At 55.3% G+C, this 21,497-nt stretch overlaps 1 protein-coding gene across 1 annotated transcript in view; it reads left to right on the top strand.

Moving 5' to 3' along the window:
* Dnm1 (dynamin 1) overlaps nucleotides 1-21,497 on the top strand; it is a 39,841-nt gene that overhangs the window by 17,924 nt on the left and 420 nt on the right. Inside the window, exons 10-21 of the mRNA XM_077797123.1 lie at nucleotides 1,014-1,152; nucleotides 5,435-5,521; nucleotides 7,917-7,987; nucleotides 8,113-8,164; nucleotides 8,375-8,386; nucleotides 10,617-10,730; nucleotides 14,347-14,456; nucleotides 15,205-15,316; nucleotides 16,063-16,233; nucleotides 18,009-18,250; nucleotides 18,595-18,810; nucleotides 21,005-21,041. Coding sequence (XP_077653249.1) covers nucleotides 1,014-1,152; nucleotides 5,435-5,521; nucleotides 7,917-7,987; nucleotides 8,113-8,164; nucleotides 8,375-8,386; nucleotides 10,617-10,730; nucleotides 14,347-14,456; nucleotides 15,205-15,316; nucleotides 16,063-16,233; nucleotides 18,009-18,250; nucleotides 18,595-18,810; nucleotides 21,005-21,026 — 1,348 coding nt within the window. The 3' untranslated portion in view covers nucleotides 21,027-21,041. The remainder of the gene's footprint in view (nucleotides 1-1,013; nucleotides 1,153-5,434; nucleotides 5,522-7,916; nucleotides 7,988-8,112; nucleotides 8,165-8,374; nucleotides 8,387-10,616; nucleotides 10,731-14,346; nucleotides 14,457-15,204; nucleotides 15,317-16,062; nucleotides 16,234-18,008; nucleotides 18,251-18,594; nucleotides 18,811-21,004; nucleotides 21,042-21,497) is intronic.

Genomic DNA, 21,497 nt, shown 5'->3' on the forward strand with positions numbered 1-21,497 from the left:
CCCCTCCATTCACATCCAGCCTTCCAGGGACGAGCCATCTCCCCCTGCCATGTCATCCAGCCTCACAGAACCACAGGAGAAGGGCAGGGCAGGGACGGTGACCCCCATTTCACAGCAGGAACACTGAGGCTCAGGGGACCAAGTGACTCACCCAAGGTCATGTCAGCCAAGAGGTGGCAGCAGTGTTGCTAGGCCAGGGCTTTGGGCTCCAAGTCCAGGGCTCACTGATCCCACCCGGGCCTCCCTCCCTGCCTCCCCCACTGCCGCCCTGGCCCGCTATTGCCACCTCACTACCTGTCTTTCTTCTTCTCTCTCTTTCTGTCTTTTGGAACTGATTTCCCCAAGCCCCTTTGGAGGAGAGGCAGGGGACTCTCCTTGGGGAGAGTGGCAGGAGCAGAGCAGGGAACTGGACAGCAGAGGTCAGGCTGCTACACTGCCCTCTGGGAGGCCTCATCTGCATCACAATTTATGCAAGTGGAGGCCCTTAGATTTGTGCAGTGCACAGCCTGAGCAGCAGCCCTGGTAGAGGTGGAGAAATCAGGATGAAGCCAGTGCAGGTGGCACTGGGAATCCTAGCACTGAGCAGGATGGGTGGGTGGGGTCCTAACCTGTCTTGGCCTGGGTCGGCTCCTTAAAAGGACCCAAGGCTGTAGACAGAAATGGAACTGGAAAAGAAGGAGCAGGTAACTTAGAGCAGCTGAGGAGAGTGAAGGGGCAGTCAGTCTGGGGGTGAGGCTCTGAACTAGTAGGGATCTGGTATGGGCTAGGGGCTTGGCCCCTGAGACCTCTGGCCATCCCCACAGAGCCCTGGGGGATCTTGGCAGCGCCCGGGAGGCCTGATCCCGGGTGGAGAGGGAGGGCTGGGTCCCACGCTCACGTTGTCTTCTCTTCTCTTTCTCTGTGTCGGTGTCTCTCTCTCTTCCCCCATGCCTGTGCCATCCTGCCCCACCCCTGGAGCCCGGCTGCTTGGCTCTCACCCCCTCCTCTCCCTGACCCCTCCTCCCCGGGTGCAGGACGGGCCTCTTCACTCCTGACCTCGCTTTTGAAGCCACAGTGAAAAAGCAGGTGCAGAAGCTCAAAGAGCCCAGTATCAAGTGTGTGGATATGGTAGTCAGTGAGCTCACCACCACCATCAGAAAGTGTAGTGAAAAGGTATGGCGGCCGCCTGGGAGGGGCTGGGCCTGGCCGTCCCTTCTTTGTGGCTCCGGCCTCCCATGGGCGGAACCATCTGCCAAACAGACTGGCAGCCTCTTGGCTCCCCGCAGAGACCCAGACACCCATGCAGGCCAGGAGATCCCTGGCTGGTGTCTCTTGCCAGCCGATAACCCTGGGTCTCCCTGGGCTTATGGTCCCCCCAGGCCCCTGTCCCTGCCAGAGGACTTTGCTGCAGCTCAAGTGTCCTCAGTGACCCCTTTCTGCCCACTAGGATGAGAAGGATGAGACGAGATGGAGGCTGTTGACTGAGCAGCTACTGTGTGAGCGCACGGGGCTAAGGGCTTGCCCTTAGTGTGTGACTTAATCCTCTCGACAACCCGAAGAAGTGGGTAGTGTCAGCCCCATTTTACCAATGACCCAACAGTTTCAGAAAGGAAAAGCAGAAGGGGATTCCGATTTAGGAAGGGATCTGGGATCAGAGCCTCCTGGGGCGGGGAGCCATCCCAGTCCCTCAAAACCAATTTGCCTCAAAGCAGATGGTAATGCGTGCGTGCGTGCGGTTTGGCAGGGCCGGCCTCCTCCGAGCTGTCTGTGATCCTTCAGATGCCTTTTTCCTATCTGTCTACTCTTGAGCATTTTGAAGATTTTTAGCCAGGTCATCCAAAGCGCATCTTCCAGGGGTTTACAAGAGAGTTCGCTGCCTGCGGGAGCTGGCCCAGGACTCCAGGGCTGCCGCACCCCACAAGTAGCCTGAACCCGTCTCGGGGCTAAAGCCCAGTCTCTCCTGGGCCTGAGAAATCTCCCGTGCTGCAGGGTGGGGGCACGGCTGCCTTAACTTTGAGTTTTCAGTAATGATCTCCCCGGCTCCTCTGTCCTCGGGCACCGGGTGGTGGAATGTTGCATGTGGTGGCCACTGCTGCCTCATGGATGATCTGTGGCCTCAGTATCCTACTGAGGGACAGTTAGGGTGCTTTAACTCCTTTCTGTTTTCTTTTTCTTCTTTTGACCTGGTTAATAGATGATGAGCAGTTATCAATTTGATAACTTCTGCAATATTCCCTTCCCCAAAACTTTACTATCTCTCCAAATCTTTTTTCTACATCTTGGTTTCTTGTATTTGGTGACACACTGGGAATATATGAGCATTCTGCTTTTTCTCTTAATAACATACATTTTCAGGGCCACTAGTCCATAGTCCATAGAAAGATTGAGAATAGAAACACGAGCTTCTATTGAATAAGTTTCTTGAGGTTTTCCTGTCATGGAACATTTAGGTAGTCTCCAGTTTTTTGATATTACACATAAATAACCTGTCAGTGAACATCTTTGTACATGAAGATGTATTATATTCTTTGTTGAGGGCTGTCCTTCATCTAGATTCCTAGAGGGCCGATTTCTAGAGATAAAAATTTAAAAACTCTGCTGACTTGCATTCCAAAAGGAAAGCAGTAATTATTGTAAATGGTAAAATTTTGGAAACGACCCAGATGCCCATCAAGAGGATCAATGCTATGTACACTATTACACAGACAGTGGAATGCTACAGCTATTATTAAAAGGGCAGGACATACTTGTTTGTAGTCACATGTCCCTCCAGAATGTCCTGTGAGGGAAAACATGATTGTTTCAGAGAAGAATGTATATAGTATTTTGGGAAAATTAATGTACATTGAGTGATAAAATCCCCAAGTTGCATTCACCAAATTGCCAAACATTATTTTGTGAGCAGGCAAAGGAACATAGTAATCTTTCTATTTCACAAATTTTAGTTGTGTTCAAATCTTTCATATGTTTGATTTTTGCGAGTGGAAAAACTGGCCAACAAAAACTTTAGAATGGAAAACTGGTCTAAACGGAGGAAGATAATTCTTTTGCCTTTTGATTTGTTTAATGGACAGTAATTATTTTTTCTTTGGCAAGACTCACCCTCTTTGTCTTTTCTTTTTTTCTTCCTAAGTTTTTGAGCTGAGCAAATCACTCCTGCTAAAGGTTTGATAAATGTTTGATTCTGATTACTGCCAGCCCTGCTAGAATCAGACTTCTCATCTCTGGGTGAAATTCAGACTTTGATGCAGGAAGTAGCGGGTGCTACTCCATCTTCTCAGCAACCCCAAGAGGCAAGGCACCTTTACTATCCGTGTGACCCACAGAGAAACTGAGACTCAGGGTGGTCCCGTGGCTTTTCTGGCAGGCAGGGACTGGCTTTGAACCCAGGGCCTTGTGCTCTAGGAGCTGCAGCCCTGACCGCTAAGCCAGTGGGCTCCAGGCTGCCGGCCCTGCTCAGCCAAGAGCTGAGAGAGAAAAGTTCCATTTCAAAAACTGGCTGGAAGTCTGGAAATGCTCAGAGGCAGCCAGGATGGAAAAAGATGCTCAAGGAACAGAACCCTCCCAGGGGCTGAGGCTGCCCTGCCACGTGTGACACGTGGAAAACTAGAGAAATGCAACATGCAGGCAGTCGGTGGGAGGACTGGTCATGCTCTTTGGCAATACTCCCCCCTCCCTCCTTTTCCTGCCCCCCTCCCACCCTGCTCTGGGAGGGGGAGCCTTGGGGGCCACCCCAGAGGCCCAGTAGTGATGACTCAGTCCACAATCTACGCAGACTAGGAGACTCTGAGGAGTGGAGGTCCCTCCCTGAGCCTCGAGGGGCAGCAGGGTCCACTGGGTCCCGCCAGCAGTATGTCTAGCCCCTGCTCACAGGCTGCCCCTCCCCAGGTCCCTTGCCACACCCTTGGCACAGCCACAGAACCGTGGGACCTAGGCTTCTCACGGCGGCCTCTCCTGGGCTGGCCTGCAGGGTACCGCTTCTCTCCGCATCCTCCTGCCTCTCCTGACTGGCCTCCTCCCAGCTCCTTGGCCTCCGTCTTGCCCTCAGAATCACCTGTGACCCAGGCCTACCAAACCCCAGCTCTGTTCCCACACAGGGGGGTCCGTCGAGGGGTTGGACCCCAGCATGGGAAGAGGGACAGGGCGCTGTCGTAGCTTGGCCCAGCTGGGTCTCACGAAGGGAGGGCAGACAGCAGGACTGGAGGTCCCCCTGGGTGGGCCCCACCATCTGAAGTTCATTGGGCCTCCCTCCCTGAGGAAGCGCTGTTCACAAGCCAGAGGGTCAAGGACTCTGGGCCCACTCAGCCCGACAAGAAGGACAAAGACATCATCCTTCATTCATTCCCCCATCCCTTCTACATGCCCTCTTTGAACTCTGGAGGCGTGCCTGGCCCCTCCACCCCTGCCTTTGGGACAAGGACTGCCCATTTGGACGAGGGAGATTGGGTGCCACAGGGAGGCCCCTAACTCAGCTCTCAGTGGTCTGGTGGGGGCAGACTTTCTGGAAGAGGTGACATCCAACAGCCACTTGCAGTGCAGGCAATCACCTTGGCCTTGTCCAGGTGGCTGAGCTCAGTGTGGCTGAGATGGCGGGACTCACAAGCAGAGGGGAAGAGTTTGGAGAAGCTGGGGAAATGGGTGCTGCTGAGCTCCTGCTCCAAGGAGTGGGTAGAGTCAGCCTGGCCTGCCAGCCGGGAGCTGGGCAGAGGAGGCTGGGGACGATGGTGTCAGGCAGGTGCATGCAAAAGGAGGCAGAACTGGGTGGATTTTACCAAGAGGGCCCAGGGCCCTGTCAGGCCCCCGCGGGGTACTGCTCATGCTGCTGGCACCCCCACCTCCGCATGTCCCCATGCCCTCGCATGCCTGTGGCTCCTGCATGTCCTTTGGTGTGACCGCTGGTTTCCCCCTGCAAACCTGCCCCTTCCTCAGCTCTGACAAGGAGCATTGCCTGTGCCCAGCCTGACTCAGGAGGCCAACTGGCACCGTGGGCCCTGACCCCCCCAATTCCTCCTGGAGAGGACTCGAGGCTCTTCCCCACCTGATTACCCAGCTGTCCCTCCAGGCCTTCGGAAGGCAAAGGGCAGCCACCCAAGGGCCAGTGCACACCTTGGGAGCTAATGGTCCTCAAAGGTCTCATCCCTCTGGTCATTCTCCAAGATGGCAGCTGTCCAGGGAGCAGGCTAGTTCCTGTGGTGCTCCTCACCACCAGAACTGCCCTTCCCACCAGAGCTTGCCCCAGTAGGCCTCAGAGAGGGCCCGCAGCCAGGAAGAACTTTGAACCACGCGCTGGGGTTAGGGGTGGCCGTGGCTTGGTGCCATCAGCTTCCTGGGATCCCGGGCCCTCTTCCCGCCTCGCCTCTGTCCCCTTGTCCCTGGGCCCCTGGACTCTGGTGGGCCTCGGGGCCCCTCCCATGGCCCCCGTGCACGTGGTTCTCTCGCCTCCCGCCCTTCCCAGCTCCAGCAGTACCCTCGGCTGCGGGAGGAGATGGAGCGCATCGTGACCACCCACATCCGGGAGCGTGAGGGCCGCACCAAGGAGCAGGTGAGCGCGGCCCCTCTCTCTCTTGCTGTGGTAGAGTGCCACTGCATTCACACTGAGGTGCAGTGTCACCACCAGCCATCCCTAGAACTATTGTCATCTCTCAAAACGGAAGCTCTGTCCCCCATGAAACACTGACTCCCCACCCCACCCCGGTCCCTGGCAGCCACCTTTCTCCTCTCTGGGAGTTTGCCTGTACTAGGCCCCTTGTGAGTGGACTCATGGTATTTACCCTGTTGTGTTGGCATATTTCACTTAATATATCTCCAAGGTTCATCCGTCTTGTGTCTTGTAGCACGTTCCAGAATCTTTGTCCTTTTTGTGTGTGTGTGTGTGTGTGGTGCTGGGATTGAACCCAGGGCCTTGTGCATGTGAGGCAAGCACTCTACCAACTGAGCTGTGTTCCCAGCCCTTGTTTCCTACTGTGACTAATTCTGCTATGAAAATGGATGTACAAATATCTTTTCAAGTCTCTGCCTTCACTTCTTTTGGGTCTATACCCAGAAGTGGAATTGCTGGATCATGTGGTCATTCTACGTTTAGTTTCTCCAGCACCCGCCATCTTGTTTTCCACAGTGGCTGAGCCATTTTACCTTCCCATCGTGTGTCCCTCTCTTTCTTAGTCTGGCTTTCTCGGCTTTCTGGCCTCTGTCTTTCTTGTTGTCTCTCTTTGGGCCTCTCTTTGCTGTTTCTCAGGCTCACCTTATACTCCTTGTGGTTGACTCCTTCCTTTTAGGTTAGCATTCATCAAATATTCATTCACAGACATGGTCACTGAATGCTGTCTCTGAGCCGGGAGGAGTGGCGAGGAGCAGGGCCCATTATTCCACTCTTCCCTGACCCGCCTCGGCCACCCCTCTGTCTCTGCTCATCTCTGGCTCCCACTTCCCACTCCTGTCCTCACATCTCCTCCACAGTGATACGTCTGCAGTTCACTCGTATTTTTGCTGTTGATGTCATGTTTAAGAATCTTTATTCGTCTCTTTCTAATTTCAAAAGTGATCGATACCCAATAAAACATTCAATTCATATAGAAGTGATTAAATTGCGAGTAAGTGCACCTCCACTCACCCTTCCCCACCCCCGCAGTTTGGTGTGTCCCCACCCAGGCGTTGTCCTGAGTGCTCACACTCATACACACACTTTGCAAACTGCACCTTTGTCTTCAAGAGCCACCATCCTGCTGTGTGTCTACCCCCTTTTTTTCTCTAAAGATAATTATAGCACTTCACATCTTTGAGCACCTATTATATTTTGGGCGCATGCCGGCCTCACCTCACTGTGTCTACGCCAGCCCTGAGAGGCAGAAGCACCTCATTGGTAGGATTTTAGGCTCAGTGAGGACAGGCCCCAGGCTCCTAGGAAGCAGCCTGCCTCCTCAAAGTCACCTTGATCACCTTGAGCCTCTTCTCACTTCATCATGTGCCTGGGGAAGTGTTGTCCCAAGACAGCTCCTAGAAGTTCTCCTTATTCTTCTGAACGGCAGCAGACTGCCTATGGTCTAGGGAGTGCCATAATCTACTTCACCTTCTGATGGCCACTGGCTTCTTGGTAATTTTTCTCTATTACCAATTATACTGCAGCCAGGCATGGTGGTGCGTACCTATAGTCCCTGCTACGGGGAGGCTGAGGCAGGAAGATCATCCGACCAGGAGTTCAAGGACAGCCTGGGCTGTCCACAGTGAGAACTTGTCTCAAAACAAACACATAACAACAACAACAACAACAAAAATAAACTACCCTGAACACTCTGGTACCTCTACCTTTATTCAATTGGTGAGCGTATTGCAAGGGAGTATGTGCATCTCAGTGTTGTTGTTAAATATTGCCAGGGCTGAGGTTATAGGTCATGATAGAGCACTTGCCTCGCACATGTGAGGCACTGGGTTCCATCCTCAGCACCACATAAAAATCATAAATAAAGTGAATATATTTTTAAAAAATCGCCAAAGCGCCCTCCAAGAGGTGCAGTTAATTTATACCACCTGGGCTGGGGCTGGGGCTCAGTGGTAGAGCACTTGCCTAGCATGTGGGAGGCCTCATTAACAAACAAACTCTTCCACTAAGAGTATAATGCCCCCCAGGGGTCATCACTTATTATTAATAGGTGGAGAAAGGGCCTCCTTGTTGAACTGACATTTCTCTATTATCGTGGGTGAGCCCCTTTTCCTCCATGAGTTGCCCGTTCATGGCCTTTGACTCTTTGACTATTGGCTATTTAATTTGTGTTTCTTTTATCTTTCACTCACTGATTGTAGGGACTTTATTGTTATTAACTTGGTGGTTTTAATGGATGCTAACCTTCTGTATGTGCCGCAAGAGCTTTTCTCCCACATGGTCACCCATTTTTAAACTTTGTGGTCTTTTCCGCTTGCTGCTGACCTGCGTAACCCCGAAGGTCATGCTTCTCATCGATATTGAGCTGGCTTACATGAACACCAACCACGAGGACTTCATAGGCTTTGCCAAGTGAGTACACTCCCTGCGCAGCAGAGGTGACACACTGTGTGATGTGGCCCTCTGGGTCCTGTGGCCCCTGCACAGTGGGCAGTGGGGCTGAGAAGCTCTGAGGCTCCTCCCTCCCTTCTTCTTAGTGCTCAGCAGAGGAGCAACCAGATGAACAAGAAGAAGGCTTCAGGCAACCAGGTGAGTGGGCCCCAGCGTCCCAGCGGCTCGAGGGATGGAGGGTACCGGAAGGACGCCAAGCTCTGAGAACCCCCCTCCCCTGAGAGGAAGGGTCCTACGGGGGCCAGGGAGCCTGTCATCTGCCAGCCACAAGCATCCCACTCTGCCTCAGTAACCCTCTCTCCTCTCTCCCCGATGCTTCTCGTGGTTGCTATGGTTACCTCTTTGCAGGATGAGATTCTGGTGAGTACCAGGACTGGGGTTCTTTGGCTTCTGTAGTGAGGGGGAGGAGGGGGCCCTTTGGAAATGGGGGTCTGCAGTGGGCAAGAGGGCACCCTTTGGCTTGAATCACTTGCGCACACTGGCACATAAGTGTCCCACACCTGCTCACTGGCCAAGCAAGGTCAAGCCATGCACGGTCCCATCCACCCATCCATCAGGGTGGTGAGCCAAGCACCTGCTTCAGGCAGAGTTAGACCCTGTGGGCAGGGGGCCTGATACTAGGAGCTGCTCCTTAGACATCTGTTGGACGGACGGGTGGATGAATGGATGGGTGAGTGAATACTGGGGTGGAGGCTGGATGAGTGTATCCACTCATCCTTGTGGGGACAGGCCCATAGGAAGCTGATGGCCTTCACCAGAGCTGGCTAAAGAGATACAGGAAGTCCAGAGGCGAGTCCCTCCTCACCTGGCTTCCTGCTCTTCGTCCTTCATGTGTCTGCAGAAACCACTCATCAGGAGCCCTTGCTCGACCTCAGCTGTACACACGAGCCCTAGAGCATCAGCACTTTCCCCAGTAGTCTCCCCAAACTGTAGTTTCCTTGTAAGAATCTAGGTGTTGGTGTGACTGTTGGCTCAATGTCTCTTTCCCTCCCAGGCCCAAGGGGAGGGCTGAGTCTGTCTGGCTCATTATTAAGTCCTCAGCCCCAAGCCCCTTGCCTGGTGCATAGTAGATCCTCCATAGAAGACAGGCATGAGTGGACGTAATGTCCTAGGGAAATGCAGTTGAGCCAGAACTCACAGGTGCCAGTCCCTGACTGAGCCTCCCCTGCCATCTGAGGGCTCCAGGTAGGGTGGCAGTTCTCTGGCACTGGGGCTGCAGAGAGGGGCTTTGGATATGCGGGGAAGAGTCCAGGGCTGGGAGTGGTCAGGAGAAGACAAAGGCTGCAGGTCAGCAGAGAGTAGGTGGCAGCCCTGCTGGCCAGATCCTGGGATATGGAGTGGACTCAGTTCCAAAGATAGTGACAAGACACTGCAGGGCTTTTTGCCGGTTTGGTAGGGCAGGCAAGAGATGGTGGACACCTGTCTCTGTGTCCCTGTTAACCTGCCAAGGCCCCTGTGATCCCCCCTCCTCTTGGCTGCTGATTGGCTGTGAGGTTTGACTTCTCAGAGGTGAGAAGTGCCACGGAAGGGCTTTGGGGCTTCAGAAGCAGGTCCAGGCCTCCTTAGGTCTTTCCTGGACGCTCAGAGATGCAGCAAGGAGGTGAGAGCCAGAGAGAAGCAGCTCTCTCATCCTCTCTGGACAGTGACCCTGCCAGTGGAGTGGCATTCACAGGCCCTGGTCTGTGGCAGTGTTCAGGACAGTCCTGGGGACCGCTGCTTTTTGTCATGAAAAGGGACCTTTGATTGTAATTCTGAGCTTTCCCTAGGAAGAAGAGGGCCTAGGTAATTCATCCGCTTCCCCTACCCCAGGGAGCATGGGGCAAAGATTGCTAGAACCGTACAAGTGTAGCGTTCATTGTTCACACCACAGAACAAACGGAGTCTTCCAAGAATCCTGCAGGGTGCTGGGTTACACTTATGAGCAAGAGCGTTCACAGTTTAGCAGAGGATGCTGCATCAACAGATAATCTCCCCCCCCTCTCTTACACACACACACACACACACACACACACACACACACACACAGTATATTAAAAAAAAAATCGCAGCCATCATTATAGAAGACCTAAGGGAGTGATCAAAGATTATCATGGGGATCCTGGTTTACATGGTGGGCCAGGGAGGGCCTGCTTGAGAACATAAATCCTGAGTTGACACCCAAAGGAAGGGGAAGTACTTTCTAGGCAGAGGCAACAACAGCATGTGCAGAGTCCCTGAGGTCAGAAATAAGTCTTAGGAAGATTAGACCTAAAACTTAAAAGACCCTTTCGGTTGTCTTCCCCACTCAGCCACAGCTTCTTGCACACTCACATCAACAGAGAGTTCACTCTCAACCAAAGCCTCCAGCCCTTTGCTCAGAGAGCTGTGGCTGTACAGGCCCCTCATCCGGAGCTGACCTCTGCCTTCCTCTGTCTCCTACTCTGTTCACTTGTGGTTCAAACCAGGAAAGGTCTGGCCTTCACCCTCCCTGACCAGTTGGGCCTCCGAGTGTTGGCAGGGGGTGGGCTTTTAAATGCCTTTCTTTGCCTACCCCATCCCCCATGGGAAGCCTGGCCCCTGCCCACTGACCTCCTTGCCTCTTCCCGTCCAGGTCATCCGGAAGGGCTGGCTGACCATCAATAATATTGGCATCATGAAGGGGGGTTCCAAGGAGTACTGGTTTGTGCTGACTGCTGAGAATCTTTCCTGGTATAAGGATGATGAGGTGAGCAAGAGGCCACAGGTCATCCAAGAGTCCTGCAGGTGGCCAGAGTCAGGCTCAGACCCTGTCCTGCACCTGGAGTGTCCTCCACCACACCATGGGGTTTTTTAAAGCCTCATAAAGGACTCATGGGTAGAGTAGGATGCAAGGTCCGGAGGCAGCCAGTCCTGGGCTCTGAGGGAGGTATTCTCTCGCCCCAGGTGAAAGGAGAAGGTGGCTGGTGGGACGGGGGAGCTCGGGCTGAGTGCCCTGGAGAGGGTGGGCCCTGACCCGCCAGTCCAGTGGCCTTCCTGTTTTCTCGCTCTAGGGCGTGCCGCCTCCTCCATGGCCCCTACAGGCCCATGACACACACGAGTCCAGCTGCCAGACATGCGGTTAACCCCTGCACCCCAGTCCCCCGGGCCCCTGATATCCAAGGGAGCTGGCCATTGTGCCTCCAGGCCGAGGGACAAGGAGCGATAGTGCCCTGCAGGGCCACCCACAGAACACCTCCCTGCCACTAGGGCACCCAGAAACCCCTGCCACCTCCCTCCCCTGTTGCTGGTCTCCTTTAAGAATGAGTCTGTTTGGCGTCCACATCTGGATTCCAGAGGTGACCAGAGAGAACAGGGAGGGCTGGGGGAGATTGTGGTAATGAGCTCCAGCTGGCCAAGGAGTGGGGGAAGGGACCCCCTTCTTCCTGAGGCGACCGTTGGAGGTTAGGGTGCTGTTGACGGGGAGTAAGTCTTGGGGTGGGGGCCAGTGATTTTGGTTTCCATGTCCCCTCCTTGGTCCCTGTCTCCTCCAAGTCTGCTCTGGGCAGGGGCCCCACCTCCCCCCTTGGGCGGGGCCCTCTGTCGTCACTGGCGGGGGCGCCAAGCCATCTGGACCTCATTACCCTAACCCTGGCCTCTCCCTGAGTCCAGAGGCCCCTGGAAGGGATGGAGTGTGAGGTGGCGTGGGGCGCCGTTGGGGGGTGGCTTCCTGCTCTGTCACCCTGGCTGGCTCCCTAGACACCCCTCCTTGGGTCCCGTGTTACTCTATGGGGGCTTCTTACACAGGGCCAGGGGTTGTTGTGCCCTGTGCCTGGCTACACTGGGGAGGAGTGAACTTGACTGAGAGGGTCCCTTGTCCTCATACCTGTGGGAAGGGGTCCTTTGAAGCCTGGTGTGTACGGTGGAGTTTAGCTGTGTGTGAAAACTGGCTGGGGAGTGGGGGGCCTGTGTCCTGTGTCTGGGACCCGGGTCTGTAGCTTGTGGATGTTGTGGGGGGGGGTAGATGGGTGTGTTTAGGGTGTGAGCACCAGGTGTGAATGTGTGCTTCATTGTGACTCTGCGTGCCTATGCTTGGGGTGTGTGTGTGTAGGGATGGGGGCTTGAGAGGGAGGGGGCGCGTGGGAAGTTTGGGGTTTAAGGGTGGGGGAAGGGTGTTCCGCTGTGAGACTGTGTGTCTGGGTGTGTGTGCGTGCACGTGTGTGTGCACTTGTGAAGTGTGTGTGTGCCTGGGGCGCGGGCGTGGGCGTCAGCGTCTGTGTGAGTGTGTGAGTTGTGCTGGTGTGTGTGGAGGTGTGTGGCAGGGGTGTGAGTGGATTTCTGCACCAGGACTGCTGGGGACATGGAGGCGCACAGAGGCTGGGGTCCGGCTTCCTTCTCCCGCCAGCTGCCTGCGTCTGGGGTGAGGGAGCCCTTGGGGCAGACAGGCGCTGCCCACATCCCCAGCTCCCCGTGACCCCGTCTTCCCAGCCTTCCTCCGCTGACCCCCCACTCCCCACCAGTCCCACAGCAGGGTGGCACCCCCACCTCTCTGCACATCCTCCCAGCCCACCCTGTGCCCCCAAGTCCCCTGCCCCAGCTGCGGGCTCCGGTTCTGGGATGGCAGGCGGTCGGTCCAGCTTGCAGCGGCGGCGCCGAGGGTCTAACCCAGCCCAGCCTAACCAATGTGCAGACTACTGTACAATGCGGGAGTCCTGAACAGATAGTCTAAACACTGGGTAGACGGAGTGGAGGTGTCCTCTGGTCATCCAGGCAGCAGGGTCCGACCGTCCGGTGGTAGCTTCAGCTCCATGGCCTGGAGATCCAAGGCCCCCCCAACCCAGGCCCTGTGTCCCCCCAGCCCCAGCCCGGCCAGCCGCAGTCCCCTCTCTGCTCTGGACTCCCCTTCTGCCTCCTTTGACGTGGCAGGGGTGAGCGGGAGCTGGGCTGGGAAGGAGGGGCCTGGGGAGGGGGCTGGCCGGCAGGAAAGGAGGGGTGGGGGAGGAGGCCGCTCCTACCTAGTGTCCAACCCCCAAGCGCAGGGCGGGTGGCGGGCCTCCCTCGAACGGTTCCAGATGTTCCCTGGCCGTGTGTGCAACTTCCTCCTCTCCTCCCCCAGCCGCCCTCTGGGGCTAGCGGCCACCCGCCTGGCATAAAGAGGGCTTTATGTGGCTGCATGGGCCCGTCTGGTGGGGGGGTGAGGGGGGAAAGGATGTCGGATGACGCACCAGGACGGGGAAACAAAGTCCCCCTAAACCCAGCTTCCCTACCTGGACCTTAAGTGATTTTCCTGTCCAAATCCTGAGTCCCCTGGAGATCATCCCTCCAACACAGGTCCCATGGTGTTGGGTGGGCAATTGGGTGGAGCAGAAACCCCTCCCACTCCTGGAGCCCTGGCCTGGGACACCTTCTCCTGAGATCCCTGAACCCCGCCCTGGGATACAGCAGCCTACAGATGCATGTATGTTCACAGATACACACTACAGGCCAACCAAACATGTTTAGCCCCTTGCACACACTGTATGTAGGTAAATCTGTGTTCCCACGCACAGGTCCTGTGGGCACATGCACACAAACACACAGGCATTCACAACTGCCCCACATTCACAAAATGTGCACACATCCACACGCATACACAGCATGGTCACACTCACACGTGCACACACCTCTGTGTACCACAGACACATGAACACCCACAGAACAGTGACAGGATGCATGCTTAGGCTTGCCTGTGCTTGCACAAATGTAACCACACACGTGCACAACCACAGACACTCCATCTCTGGGCTTGTGCTGTGCGTCTGATTGCTAACACATGGGCAGCTGGGGGAGTGGGCTGAGCTGGCCCTTTGAAGCTCCAGGCTGGTGGCCCCCCTTCCCTGTCTCTGTAGTCAGGAAATGAAGTCAGAGGCCACCAGACCAGGGGCGAGAAAGACTCATGTGAGCTGTCCCTGCCTGGGGCTGGCCTGGCTTGCCTCCAGGATTCGCTTAGGGTGGGCTGTGGGACCCACACTCAGCCTCCCCTGCCTCTCCTGCCTCCCCAGTGTCTTGGGCTCTGGGGTATATGCAGAGCTGCTGGATTGGCTTAAAGTCAGGGGGCGCTGGTGGTGCCGATTCAAGTCAGGGTCCCACGGGTTTTATTGGGCAGCACCTGTGTGGTGGGAGGGACTAGCACCCAGAAGCCCACCGCTTCCCCTGGGAAAGTCCTCAGGAAGGTGCCAGTAGAGGTCTGAGTCCCAAGCCAGGGCTGCATGCTTTAGTGTCCCTACGGTTCAGGGCTTGGTCCCTTTCCAAGTACTTTTCAGCGCTAGGTGCTGACCAGCATGGAACACTTGGGGACTGAGGCATGGCATGCCAACCTCACCCGTGGCTCCTCCCTCCGCCCACAGGAGAAAGAGAAGAAATACATGCTGTCTGTGGACAACCTGAAGCTGCGTGACGTGGAGAAGGGGTTCATGTCCAGCAAGCATATATTTGCCCTCTTCAACACAGAGCAGAGGTACCTGCCTGGCCCAGCGGGGCTGCTGAGGCCCCAGGTTCTGCAAGCCCCCAAACACGCCTGTTGAGTAGAAACTGGGTACTTTCCAGGAAAGAGCAGGACCTGCCCGAGGTTCACAGGAGCCATTTATTTGACCACATCTGTTGACTTTGTCCTGTGCTCTGGACATCATGTCTAGATCTCTTCCTCTTCCTCTCTTTGCCCTTCCTTCTTCCTTCCTCCCTCCCTTTCAGTCAGTTGCTTAATGCCTGATCTGCACTGATGCTCTGACAGGCACTGGGGACAGAGAAGAGTCCTGCTTAGACCTTGTCCCTTCTTGCATTGCCCAGTTTCTCCTGGGGCCAGTGGCAGCACCAGGCTCTCACCCACAACCCCAGGCCCCAGCCTTCAGGCCTCTCCTACTCAGAGATGAGGGTTTAGCACCACTTCCCCTGGGAAAGTCCTCAGGAAGGTGCCAGTAGAGGTCTGAGTCCCAAGCCATGGCTGCATGCTTTAGTGTCCCTATGGTTCAGGGCTTGGTCCCTTTCCAAGTACTTTTCTGCCTCACAATAACCATAAGAGAACAATCATTGCTGATGAGGAAGCTGAGCCTTAGAAAGAGGAGGGGACTTTCCTGGAGTCACACAGCTGGGATACTGCAAAGCCAGGGCTGGACCCTAAGTGTGACAATCTCAAAGTCCAGGCCTGCCCTTAACCCCCAGGGGTGGGGCTCCACCCCACTTCCCTCCCCGCCTGCTGCATCTTGCAGGAATGTCTACAAGGATTACCGGCAGCTGGAACTGGCCTGTGAGACCCAGGAGGAGGTGGACAGCTGGAAGGCCTCCTTCCTGAGGGCTGGCGTGTACCCCGAGCGTGTTGGGGTGAGAGGAAGGGCAGGGAGGGGAGGGGCAAGCTGCGTACCGTAGGCCTCAGGGCTTCCCCTTCACAGAGGCCAAGTCGTGCCAGGTTTCTGAGCCCTTACGTGGTTCACAGAGCAGGCACCCCCACCCCACCAGAGTTAAGGGCTCTGATCCTCCCATCCTTCTCTAGTGGCGGTCTTGTGTGTCCCCTGTCCTGCCACAGATGGCATTTCCTGCACCCCTTCACTCGATGGCGGTGTCTTGTGGCTGCCTCTCTTCTCTGCTCTTGCTCTGGCGGTGTCTAGAGTCGTCATAGAGTTGGGGTGCAGTGCCCTGGGTTCACTCAATTGCTCCTCTTTTCCTCTGTGTGTCTGCTTCGTCTGTGCTCCCTGGTGGTGGCGGCGGTGGCAATGCTGATGTGGTGGCCTCTGTGGCTCTGGTGTGGGCCTCCCAGGACAAGGAGAAAGTGAGTGTGCCCTCCCTTGTCTCCTGCCAGGCACTCCAGCCTGGTATCAGTCTGTCCAGGTCTTTACACAGGGGAGTTGAGATGTCCTTCTCTAATGTCTGGATGGGGAAACTGAGGCTAAGTCTAGGCACTAGAGTCAGAACTGAGACAGGCTGAATGAGAGGCACAGGGGTGGGCAGAACCCTGCTCTGCTCTCTGCGCTTCAGTGTTCCTGAGAGCTCTGGAGGGCCGGGTCCTGGTATGCCTGCAGCCTGGCTGCCCAGACGTGGCCATGCCGACACCCTTCTATTCCCAATGGCAGGCCAGCGAGTCGGAGGAGAATGGCTCAGACAGCTTCATGCACTCCATGGACCCACAGCTGGAACGGCAGGTGGAGACCATCCGGAACCTGGTAGACTCATACATGGCCATTGTCAACAAGACAGTGCGGGACCTCATGCCCAAGACCATCATGCACCTCATGATTAACAATGTGCGTGCATCGCTGCAGGGGGTGGGGGGGGATGGGTGCTCCCATGGGACCAGGGAGGAAGGCAATCTGAGGGAGACACTGGCCAGTCCAAGGGGACCAGGTCTCAAAAGGGAAGTGATGTACAGACCAGAGTTGTCCAACAGAAATATAACGTGGATTTAGTCTATAATTTTACATTTTCTAATAGTCATGTTAAAAAAAAGAAAAGTAATTGGGGACTATGGCACCGGCCTGTAATCCCAGTGGCTTGGGAGGCCAAGGCAGGAGGATCACAAGTTCAAAGCCAGCTTCAGCAACTTATCAAGGCTCTGAGCAACTTAGTGAGACTTTCTCTCAAAATTAATTTTTTTTTTTTAAGGGCTGGGGATGTGGCTCCGTGGTAAAGTACCCCTGGGTTCAATCCCTAGTACCAAAAAAAAAAAAAAAAAAAAAACCAAGTGAAAAGAAAACTGGAGATATAGTACAGTGGTAGAGCTTGTGCCTGACATGCTTAAGGCCCTGGGTTCCAGATTCAGTTCCCAGCAAAACATACACACACACACACACACACACACACACACACGACCAAAAGAAAACAAAACTTTTTTTTTTTTTAGAGAGAATTTTTAATATTTATTTTTTAGTTCTCGGCAGACACAACATCTTTGTTAGTATGTGGTGCTGAGGATCGAACCCAGCCACACGCATGCCAGGCGAGCGCGCTACCGCTTGAGCCACATCCCCAGCCCCAAAACTTTATATTTTAAGTCCATGATATCAAAAATATTATTTTCAGTATGTACTCATCTAGAATATATTAGCAAGATACTTTACATACTTTTCTACTAAATTTTCCAAATCCGATTCAGATATTAAATTTCCATTGGAAATGATCTAAATTTAGATTTCATGAAATTTACAATTGAAAAAGCAGATGCACATAGCCAAGTTGTCCCAAACATACATAAATGTTTTCCAAGAGCAGCACCTTTTGAGAACCCCCAGACATTTTCCAGCTCCTTCATAACTTGTGGCTTAGTGAAAAACCAGGTCCCCAGGGAAGTAGAACTAGGTTTGAATCCTGGCTTTGCCACAAATTCCCTGTGTGACTTTGGGCAAATAAGCTACCCAATCTAAGCCTGTCTCCTTACATGTAAACTATAGATGTTGATGATAGATTCAGTGCATATACAGTGTGTAGCAACTCAATGCCTGACACGGGACAGGTGCTCCACGTGTATTTGAATAAAGAATAAATGAGACTGGGTGTCAAAATCTCAGCCACGAATAACGCAAAGCCTGTGCAGAATAACACCTGGAGGTTTTAAGGTGAACATTAACAATGTATCCCCATGCACAGACTCGCGTTTCACTCAGTCCAGGCACACATTTACAGCTGCTACAGAACAGCGCTGAAGACCGCTGAGCGCCGTCAAGGGCTCAGAACATTTTAAACTGTTATCTTCCTTAGTGGAGCATGAAAGTTCTTGGAAAGGCTCAAAAAAAAAAAAAAAAAAAAAAACTGAATAGGCAAGTGTGTCTTCGTGGCATACTAGGTTCTAAGTCTCTTCCCAGATCTGTGACTTTGGACAGGTGACTCTTCCGCCTTGGAGTTCACGGTCCCCTTCTGAGAAAAGTGCAGTGCAGTGGGGCAGGAAATCCCCGAGGTTAGGCTCAAAGTCGCAACTGAAAACTGAATCTCGCTCCCAGTCGGGCGCACTGCCCCAGCAGGGCCTGGGGGGAAGGCAAGGCAGCACAGGCATCAGGTCCCACGCTCCTCCCTTCTTCGCCCGCAGACCAAGGAGTTCATCTTCTCAGAGCTGCTGGCCAACCTGTACTCCTGCGGGGACCAGAACACACTGATGGAGGAGTCGGCGGAGCAGGCACAGCGGCGCGACGAGATGCTGCGCATGTATCACGCGCTGAAGGAGGCGCTCAGCATCATCGGCGACATCAACACGACCACCGTCAGCACGCCTATGCCCCCGCCCGTGGACGACTCCTGGCTGCAGGTGCAGAGCGTACCGGCCGGACGCAGGTACCAGGGCCGGCCCCCACGGCCCCAAAGCCCCCAAACCCGGGGCCCGCGGGAGGAAGGCCGGGACCGGGCAGTGGCGCGCCCGAGTCGCCGAGGCGGCTCCCACCTGGAGCGAGGGGCGGAGCGTAGAAAGGGCGGGGCTTAACGCGGGGCGGGGCTTGCCGTGGAGCGCTGGCTGCGGGGCGGAGCCGGATCATTGGTGATGCTAGGGGCGGGGCTTAAGCTCCCTCCACCACCTTGGGGCGGGGCTTGCGTGCATGGGCGTGGCCGGCACTGGGCTGGGGCGGGGCCTCAGGCTGGGGCGGGCGGCTCATCTCGGGTTCTTCTGTCCCTGTCGCCCGCAGATCGCCCACGTCCAGCCCCACGCCGCAGCGCCGAGCCCCCGCCGTGCCCCCAGCCCGGCCCGGGTCGCGGGGCCCTGCTCCTGGGCCTCCGCCTGTTGGGTCCGCCCTGGGGGGGGCGCCCCCCGTGCCCTCCAGGCCGGGGGCTTCCCCTGACCCCTTCGGCCCCCCTCCCCAGGTGCCCTCGCGCCCCAACCGCGCCCCGCCTGGGGTCCCCAGGTGAGTAGGGTCTGACTGCGGCGGGAGAGGCCGCCGGGTGGGCGTGGCCGGGTGGGAGATGATGTCGGATTCTAGAGCAGCTGCCGGGTCGCCAGAGCCGACCCGCTGCATCCCAGGCACTGGGTCCCCAGTGCCGGAGCCACGGACGTGGGGCCAAGGGCTGGCGAAGCCAGCTGAGTCCCGGAGGTGCTCTTTTCTGGGAACGGCTGTGGGGCTCATCCCACCTGCTCCCTTCTCTCCAGCACTTGCATGGCGCTTCACTCTTTTTTCACTTCTGGCACCCCAAACATTGCCTTCTTTCCTCCTCTCTTCTCAGTTCTCCATTATGTCCTCCTTTCTCCTGGTGAGCCTCGCTCAGGCCCAGGGACCTGAACCCAGAACCTTCCTCTGTGGACCATGAGGATTGTGTTGTTACACTCAGGGCTACTTGATCCCCCGTTTTCTAGCCCTCTTTTGACTTGTCTGTCTCAGGGTGGTGTCTAGCTTCTGGCCCACAGGAAGAGAGGCCAGGCTGCGACTGTGTGACCAGCAAGGTGTGTGATGTGTGTGTGGGCGTGCACACAGGTGTGAGTGTGAGTGGAACCCAGGCATGGGTAGGACAGGAAGCAGGTGGGGAAGGATTTTGGAAGCCATGGGACAATCTGGTGGCCTTTCCTTTCTCCCTGCTTCTGGCCCTTCCTACCTCCTCTGGACCAATGTGGTAGGGGTGGGGAAGGAGTAGGAGTAGGTATAGGCTGTCCCATTCCAGAATTCCAGAGATTTCTAGAGAAAAGTATTCTTTCCTTCCCTTGGTTTTTGGTTTTGCTCTCTTTTTTTTTCTTTTGCAGTGCTGGGGATGGAACCCAGGGCCTTACTCATGCCAGGCAGCACTGAGCCATACCCCCAGTCCTGGCTTTGCCTTCTTCATCCATGATCCTCTTTAAGGAAGTTCACTCCAATATCTCACTTAGTCTGCCCTATATCCACTGGCCACATTCTCTGAGGAAAAACCCAGACCAATAGCATCTGTTTCCAGATAGCTGGAGGGTGGGGCTGGAGTTCTAGCCTCCATAACCAAATGAAGTGGGCATGGGGCCTGCTCTTTGAGGATATGATGACCAAAGCAGATGGTGTGAAGGCAAGCTGTGTTGCACTGGGCAGGAGCACTGGACTGGGAGTCTAGAAATGTTGGTTCACCCTGACCTAGTTTTAGACAAGTCATTTTCCCTCCCTGGGCCTCAGTTTCCCTTCTACTGAATGATAATTAACTTTCTGCCTTTCTCTCAGGGTTGGTGTGGGGATCAAGGGAGACAAGGGCTGTAGGGATGCCAAACGACACATGTGGCTATAGGAGCACTTTTCCAACTGCCAATGTGAGCTCAGACTCTTATGGGTATTCCACCTGCCCAGGTCCCTGCTGAGGTGTAACATATAAGAACTGTCAGATCAGGTACCTGCTCTAATTCCATTCTCAATGATATATGGGAAACATCTGGAAAATGATGACTCTGCCTGGGGAAGGAGCAGACTGAAGGAGCTTCTTCAAAGCAGCTTGACTTTAGTGGGGAATGGGGCATGATGGAGATAAAGCTCAGGTGTAAAGAATCCAGAGGACATTGGGTTGGGAGAAGACATATGGGCAGATTTAGTGTGGACTACACTAAGGAGAGCTGCTGGCTGGGCAGAGTACAGACAATAAGGAAAGTGTGGATAAGGTGGGGCAGGTTGGAGAACCTTCATAGAAGAAGAGACTGACTTGGGACTCTGCTATAAGCAGTAGGGAGCCATGGAAGGCTCTTGGACAGAGAAATGACAGCTGGGCCCTAGAAAGCAAGCCTTTCCCTTGTAGAGCCGTGCAGTGGCCCTGTGAGCACATTAGGCACAAGAGCGCAGGGAGCTGGTGCAAATGCCTTGTGTGCAGGCAAGCTTCTGTATTGTGACAGCCCACGCGTGTGCTTCAGTGTGCCGAGTGGCTGCATGCCCCAGATCCATGCTGCACGAGCCAACCAGCAAGAGTGTTGGGCACTGGGAGGTGGTTGGAGGGAGGTGTATGCGTGTTGTTTGTGGGCATGTGTGTTAGCGTGTGCATGCAGGGCCGTGGGGCCTCACAGCATGTGTGTGCACGCCCGGGCGTGTGCGTGTGCGTGTCCCCTGCCCCCAGGCCTGCCCCACTTGTGCGTGTGAACTGCCCTGTTGATTTCGTGCTGTCTTTCAGAATCACTATCAGTGACCCCTGAGGAATGTCAGCCACGGTAGGTACATGCTCTCAGCCTGCTGCATGAACGGTGTGTCTGACCCCACTGCACCAGCTCCATGCTGGGGGGTGCAACCTGGGACCTCAGAGCAGGCCCCCTCCCTCTCCCTTCTGCAGCTCCAGACTCCCTCTTTCCTTTCTGTCCTCTGCCAGCTGGCTCTCTTACCTCCCTTCTTAGCGAGCCTCGGGACTCAGCACCGCTGCCCAATGTCTCCATGGACAGGCTCCCTGCCCCAGATGGCAGATGTGGGTGCTCTCTGGAGCTACCAAGAGGCCAGAGAGCCCATGGTTTATGGTGAACGGGCTGGGACCTTGGAGGAGTTGTGCACACAGTTGATCTCTGAGGAGGCAAGAGGCCTTTGAACTTCATCCTGGGCATTCCACATCCAGCCCCCAGTCTGAGCCACTAGCTGTGGCATGGCATCCTACTCCTGGCCTGGGAGCTCTGGGAACC

This window comes from Urocitellus parryii, chromosome 4 (genome assembly GCF_045843805.1).
Source record: "Urocitellus parryii isolate mUroPar1 chromosome 4, mUroPar1.hap1, whole genome shotgun sequence".
NCBI lineage: Eukaryota > Metazoa > Chordata > Mammalia > Rodentia > Sciuridae > Urocitellus > Urocitellus parryii.